At 42.5% G+C, this 7,485-nt stretch overlaps 1 protein-coding gene across 1 annotated transcript; it reads right to left on the bottom strand.

Annotated features, from left to right (window-relative positions):
• Positions 1-41: 41 nt before the first annotated feature.
• gss (glutathione synthetase) lies at positions 42-5,418 on the bottom strand. The gene is made up of 13 exons (XM_062540675.1): positions 5,205-5,418; positions 4,679-4,890; positions 4,029-4,174; positions 3,607-3,682; positions 3,243-3,382; positions 3,026-3,142; positions 2,801-2,881; positions 2,520-2,597; positions 2,331-2,400; positions 1,858-2,052; positions 1,453-1,534; positions 1,099-1,288; positions 42-854 (listed from the first exon to the last, which is right to left on the bottom strand). The coding sequence occupies exons 2-13, from the start codon at positions 4,811-4,813 to the stop codon at positions 731-733; spliced, it is 1,434 nt and encodes a 477-aa protein (XP_062396659.1). The 5' UTR covers positions 4,814-4,890; positions 5,205-5,418; the 3' UTR covers positions 42-730.
• Positions 5,419-7,485: the final 2,067 nt, after the last annotated feature.

The following is a 7,485-nucleotide window of genomic DNA, read 5'->3' as shown; positions in this document are numbered from 1 at the left end:
TACCGGTGCATTTTTAGACATATTAGACAAGCACAAATATCTCAACAAATTTCTGCTCATGATGGTTTAATAGTATTTTTCAACATGTATGCATCCTAACATAGCCTATATCATGTTCTCTTTACAGTTTGCTTGTTAACCCTTTCAGCATGATACTTTATTTATATTAAAATCACAATAGGCTATTACACATGTTAATACACAAACTGAAAAATATAAATTTTTTTCATTTAATATTTTTTTTCAATTCAATTATTCATTTCTTTGGCGACATAGTATAGGCCTTGGTCTATTTACCACAGAAACAGCGAATTTCATTTAAAAATAACTGAAAATGTAATGTGCATTTAAGCACATACAAACTCAGGGAGGTCTGGGAGCCTTCTGTTACCTACAGTATTTCCAAATACAAGTGCACTTCTGGCAGCCAAGCTCCTTGTCTGCAAATGCACCGATACATAAATTAACCATTTGCTTGTATTAGAAAAATATTGTGACTACACCTATATAAGAAAATACCACATCTTTGGATGACCACTTCAGTTCATTTCTCAAAGAAGAAGAAAGAGCATATCAATCAGTCCATGTGAGAGGCTACTCTTTTTTGAAGGCCTCTTTGCCCATCCCCTCATCTTCCTGTGTGTGTGTGTGTGTGTGTGTGTGTGTGTGTGCGCTTGTGTGGGTGGGAGGTGCTGCAAGCCTCGCCAGCTGGCTCCAGCAGGGGGCGCCCTCACACCAGCAGAGGGTTGTCCAGCACGGCCACTCCAGCAGCCACCCCTCCATCGTCGTGCTCAGAGCTCTTGGTCCTCAGTAGGTGACCCACACACTCGTTCATCACCATCTCCTTCCCCTGTCTGCAGAAAAAAAACAGATGAAACATGACCCAGTTAGGAGTCTCTAGGAGGGCATGGCCTCGAGGACTGAGGCCATAATACTTGTCTATATTCAGCAGTTGTCTGAAAAGTTGTCTGAGGTATAGAGATGGCAATGAGGTAAAGAGACAGCACTGCTAATGACTAAAAAAAGAATAAAGCTTAAACCAAACCTATAAAATACATTTAACCTCTTCATGGAGTTTCCCTGTTGTGGTGTGTTTACCTGACATACACCCCAAAGACACCCAGTTCACTCAGGCATGTGCTGAGCTTGAGGTCCGCACCAGGCCTGAGCAGGTAATTCTGAACCGGACAGGGTCGGATCTTGTCCATCAGGATGTAGGCTGTCCTCTCAGAGCCCTCAGTCATGCCCTCCAACACCTGGCATATGTCTTGGCCATAAATGTTGTTCCCTTAGAATGACAAAGAGACCCACCCCGGGACATTCAAAATCTGGATATACACATTAACACAGTTGAGGTACAAAGGTATGGTGGTCATGAGGGACCAAACTTAGGATACATGTGCTTTTTCTAGATGTGTGGAGAAATCTGGAGAAATCTGTGGAGTCTCTCACCTCCTCCTTCTCTTTGGGGTTTCAAGACATAATTGTCAGGTTTGGCCAAAGCCATGGCAACAGTCTTGTCTCCTTCAGCTCCCTGGAGGGGGTTTCAAGGAGGAAAACAATGCACTTTAATCACAAACTAGACCTGTTTAGGTGAAACATGTTAGGTGAGGTAAACGTGTCTGGTATCTCAGTCTATAGCCCCAAGAGCTCTGAGCTAAAGTAGTCAAACTAGTGTTTAAATCCACTTAAAAACAGCCCCAAAAGTCCCACAGGCATTTCCCCACCCCATTACAATGATACATTCTTCTAAAAAAAAACACCTTATTTTAAAAAACAAAACCTTAAGGCCAAGGCGTACACTAATCACACATGCACAGACCGATACACACACTTTTGAGAGAGGGGTTTCCTGACCATATCAAGAGTGTAGAGTCCAGCAAAGGTGGCTCTGATCTGGGCCACGACATCCGGCTGGTCTGGAAAGAAGCGCTCCAGCACACCGGACCGGGCCAGTTCCTGCTGCACCTTCTTGGTGCCGGCCAGATGGGTGCCAATGTCAGGACACTTCACCGCCAGCGACCTCTCCATCATCAGACGCACGTCCCAGCTCTGCAGGACAGTGGAGCAGGATGCATGAGTACACCACCAGCAAGCAACCAGGAATCCCATATAACAAAAGCTATTGACATCTATAATATCTATTATATGACATTACAAAGTCTATAAAGATAGTTATATGTGTCATTAAATCAGACACAGTAGCATATTGTTTACTGTTAACTGTTGAGTAACTCGAATGACATCATAGACAACCAAAAAGCTTTGCTCATCGATATGCTCAGCTCTCTGTGAGTAACTAACAATGGAGCAAAAGTTTTTATCCAGACCTGTGGATGAGTGTAGTTCTGAGGCATGTATCCATTCCGGAAGTACACAACCGCCACTTCTTTTCCATCACTAAGAGTATAAATGGGTTAACAATTGGTTGCAATTGGTTACAACTGGTTAATAATTAGTTAACAATAGATTTAAGCAGTGAAGGCAAAACACTCTGTGGATATCACATGAATACTTACACAAATAATCTCTTATTCTGATCCAAAGACCCAGTTCGGGAGACGTCCTCAAACTGTCGTCGGATGACTGGGATATTTCTATGCAATAGATCAGCAGCAGATGTATACAAAAATCAACAGCAATTCAATGTTGTCACCAATTTAGAAATGTTCACTTTATTGTTTACTAAATGTAGAGATGTCTACTCTAATGGTTACTAAATTACAGCATCATACTGAATGAAATAAGCTCTTAGTGATAAAAAAAGCATAGGCTACTATGATGACGAAACCTTATTTACCTGCTCCAAAGTTCGTTCTCTACATAACGATGATCAAAGATGTTCCTCTGGACATCTTCCACTAAAAACATGACAACGGCTCTGTAATGAAATATTCATACATCACACCAAATCATTTACCATCCCAAATCAGCTGATTTTACTGGAGCATGGCAGTAACGCCTTTCATTTCTGAAAACTGGACAGAGTTTCATCTGATAAATGACACCTTTCATTCAAACTCACTTCTCAGATCCATAAAGCTCCCAGGCTTTGGCCAACCCCTTGGCTAGTCCTGCTGCAGGGTTATTGTCAAGGATTTTCTCCTGCTCCTCCAGTCGATCTGCCACCTTCAGAATGTGCCTAGAAAAATAACACATACAAGCATTATATTTAAAACTGAGAAAGAGAAACAGCATAAAGAGCTTTCCAGAAAACTTTCTAAATAACTGCATGACCATACCGATGGACATCTGGCGTGCGTGAGGAGAGACCACCGAAGCTTGCAGCAATAGTGTTGATCTCTATCTGTTTCAGGGATGTCCCACCATCTTCACCTTGATCCAACATGTAGTCTGAGCGATTAAGACCAAGGACAATTGACTTGTGGAGAAAAAAAACAATAGATCTTTACGTTCATAATAGAGATCATTCAACAGCATTGGACTATTAATAGTACAGTTGACATGAAAACAACTGAAAACTGAAAACAACTGAAGCACCTGTTCAGCACTATTAAATCGCTAATAATACACATGTACACGCAGTACAAGTTTAGAAATACTATGAATTCAGCATTTAAAACAATATTTTGTTCTCTTTTTTACCTGAGCATGGCCCTCCTTAAGAACCTGTCTGTGTATGTTGAATAGCTTTGCGGTAAATTCATCCACTTTGATTGTACTGTTTTAAAAAAAAAATGGAAAAGAAAAAGCAATGTAAGAACTAACCTTATCAACATCTAATGTATAACCGCATATCATCGTAAACCAATGAAATAATTAATTTTATTTCAGTGTCACATGCATTAATTTTATAGAAGTTACATAGATCAATGATTATGTGAGACCAGAGTCATAGACCCTCCACCTTTGCACAGATCTGTGATTGACCACCATTGCTGATTTAGTGTCTTTCTCTGCTGTGGTAAAAATTGCCATCACCACCTTTAGCTGTCCTCTCCAGTAATAAGCTCTCACAAGATCCATTCGGTCTGTATAGTGGGCCTACAGAATGTATAGTTCTGTACCTTGTGAGAGCCTCCTCCAGGAAGGCTGGGTCCTGGCTGATCTTGTCCACCAAGAGATTGTAATGCACCTGCACCGCCAGGGCCTGCTGGAAGAGCGCTCTGGGCACTGGAGAGGGGAAGAGTGTGAAAGGAGCAAAACCTACTACCTGCAACCCGACATTTACAGAGAGAGAGAGAGAGAGAGAGAGAGAGAGAGAGAGGGAAAGTTTATTTGAAATAATTGATTTGCATTAATAAAAACATGCACACACACATACACATGGTTTTAGGCTCTCAGCAGACAGAGCATGTTCCAGCTGCCCATCGGGATGGAATAAATGGCCCTTAATCCAGGGACAAAACAGTGGCGTAAAATTCCAAGCGTGTCTGTGTATTCATAACGCCTGCATGGGTTGCAGAGGGCTAGTCCACTGCTTCTCCTAATTTGTTGTTTTGTTGTTACTGGAGCTAAAATCCAGAAACATACTTTGTGTCAGAGGATATGTTTCTATGGCTTTTTATGTGGAAATGTTTTTCACTCATTTCTATTCCAATGGCCTACTTAATAAAAAATAGCCCACCATCGTTGCAATATTCTGCTGAGTGACAGCACATGCAATTCTTCCACTGAAACCAGAAAGGATTAGATGTGGAGGCTTTTCCAAACATACCTCCGAGGCATTGGGTGTTTCTTTCGTCCGCATTAAGATTCCATTCATGAGAGCAGCATCTTTTGCGATCTCCTCGAGTTTCTTAATTAGAACTTCATTCCTCAGTACGTCCTCGGGAATCCCTAGGGTGGCCATGGTCCCGAAATGGAGACAAAATGAGCTGATCTCCCCCTTGCAAATGTGTTCGCAGGAATTAGTGCTACCGGCCAGTTCTGCAACGGACGAAATGCATGTTAGAACTGGAGCCTTCCAGACAAAAAGTTGACAGGTGAGCCGCAGATTTGAGTCTGAAACACACAGTCACCATGACAAGGCACTAACACGAGAGCACTTGTATTAAGTTATACATTATGGCGAATGGCTATGCATGATCCATACAAACGTTGCAGTTTCACTGTAACCACTGACTGTCTAACGTCTGATCTCTTGAGGCTTTGAACGTCAAGATTTAATCATGTCAAAGTTGCTTAAACATCTCAGTTGTATCCAATGAAAACAGACAAGTATCACATGAAGCATTTCTTACCTGGCTCCTGTCTCGTGCAAGTTGTGCTTTCTCCTCGACCCTTAGTTGTGTTTTGTATTGCCACAGAACAATGTTTAATTACTCTGAAGTGAACTAACCTAAGTTCCACTCTTTGAAAATATATTTGCAGTGCAGGAGTACAGTATGGTCCCAGAGATTTCAATGCAACTGCACTTGTGAATGAAGGTTTAGGTTTACACGACAGCCAATGAATGGCAAGACATTCGAACCCGGAAACAGGAAGAATACTGACGCAATTTTAAAGGGCCAAGTCTTATTTATTCTAGTGTAAAATTTACTGAGCAGGTTAAAAAGTGACGTCTTAACTGCGAGAAAAATACAACAGAAGCTCCTTGTGACAACACGTGAGCACTAAATCAGTCATTCAGACGTCATTTGAAATTATAGCTATCACTGGCATACAGGTTAGCTTTGTATTCTTATTAATGTTGTGTGTGAGAACCTATCTTTTACTGTCTATGGCGAGAACCAACAGGTAAGGACTCTGTATCTAACCATTCATTCAGTAGCCTAATATAAACTCCACATACCATAGCCTTTAATCGTGCACAATAGGTCTGATCAGCATGGCAAACACACACTTATATGTCCACAACCTGCATTGGCATCCATGTCATCCATCCCTTCATCTGATTTTATGGAGGTATATTCACTAAGGACATTTTTTGTTTCGCAAAATAATAGACCATATGATAATGAAAGTGTAGTGGGATGTAGGCCTAGGCTATGATAAATAAAAAAACACTTTTGGTGTCCGTCTGCATTGCGCTGGCAGGCCTAATTCACAAATTATTGAAGTTGGCCTGTAGATGGCGACAGAGGGACAGATGCGTCTCCTACTTAAATTCTCTGTCAGACATCAGCATTGCTGTAGCCTTTACCATAACCCTGTCCCTGACCCTCAAGAAGGCACCCCAGAGTTAATGTGTATGATTATCAGTGGTTTTCTTGAAATTGTTTACTTCTCAAATTCCGTCTATGATAAATCTGTACAAACACTCTAATGCATCATAAATAAAATGCGGTTTTAGAGTAAAACCAGCCACTACCCAGGTCTTTCACAAATCCCCCTCAGGGCAGTGACCTCCGTTGCCATTATTCCAAAACAACGCTATAGAGATCTGACACGTGGCACTGAGCGTTGAGTCATGATGTCCTCTTAGAGGGGCCTGTGACCAGGCCACCGCAACACGGTGAGGCAGGACACCGAAAGGTTGCTCAAGTGCTTGGCCTGATGCCAGTAGGGGCACTTGTCAGGATTCTCGAGTATCTCTTATTGCCAAGCACAACACAAACGGTTTCAACCCCACTGACCCCTGTAGGTCATATATGGGGATCCGGGTTGTGGGAGGGGAAAGAGGAAGAAACAAGGAGCTGCCGAGAGTTGGCATCTTAAGCCAGCTGGACGTCTCCAAAGCCGCCGCCAAGCAGCCAGACTATTAAGTCATCAGCTGGCATGGGTCTCTTGGCGCGAAAGATCTTGTCGAAGGATATCTCATACTGATGGCTTTTATTGTGATCCTATGAATGCAGTAATAAACAGACACAAGTAGGCCTACAAGTGTTATAATGAAGGAAAGCTCCCCAATTTAAGCTACTTTATCTTTTGCACTTGGTTTATGTGTCAGGCTTACGTTCAAGGATTTCATTGTTTTGGATTGCACAGCCATCCAGTCTTTTTTATGTGTGTGTACAGTTGTTGTTTTCACAAATGCACACCGGTTCAGTTAAAGTGCTTGACTAGTGCGCGCGTCCAAGAGAGATGTGTCTGCCGGCCCGGCCAGTTGCCACGTGAGACAGGTGTGGGCCTGTCCCATGGGGCCGTTGGAGCGAGCCGGAGACAGAGGCTCAAACAATCCCAGAATTTCCTGGCTCTTTGATGCGGTGTCCCTGTGGAATGCTGGTCATGGTTAACAGAGGTTTTATATTGGAGCACTTCAAGCCGACCCCTTGGCTGGCACAAGCCAGACTGACCCCACTCTGCTCCAAATCTCTCCTCCTGGTCAGAGCTCCAGTTGCTTTCCCTGTTGCTTTTTCCCCTCCATGTGCATCCATGGAAGGACAATGGCTGTTAACACTGTCAGAGCCAGAAGGGAGGGTTACAGCCACGGCACAAGCATGTGTGACCTTATCAAATACTGTATAAGCCTAAAGAAATTACTAATTACAATTTTGTGAGGCACATAAGGACAACATTTAGTGTATTGTTATAGGCAATGTGTAGTGGTTAATGGCAAACAGAGTAGTATTTAGGAAAAAC

The sequence above is a fragment of the Sardina pilchardus genome, chromosome 7, assembly GCF_963854185.1.
Source record: "Sardina pilchardus chromosome 7, fSarPil1.1, whole genome shotgun sequence".
Lineage (NCBI taxonomy): Eukaryota > Metazoa > Chordata > Actinopteri > Clupeiformes > Clupeidae > Sardina > Sardina pilchardus.
This window is presented reverse-complemented; position numbering and strand designations above follow the sequence as displayed.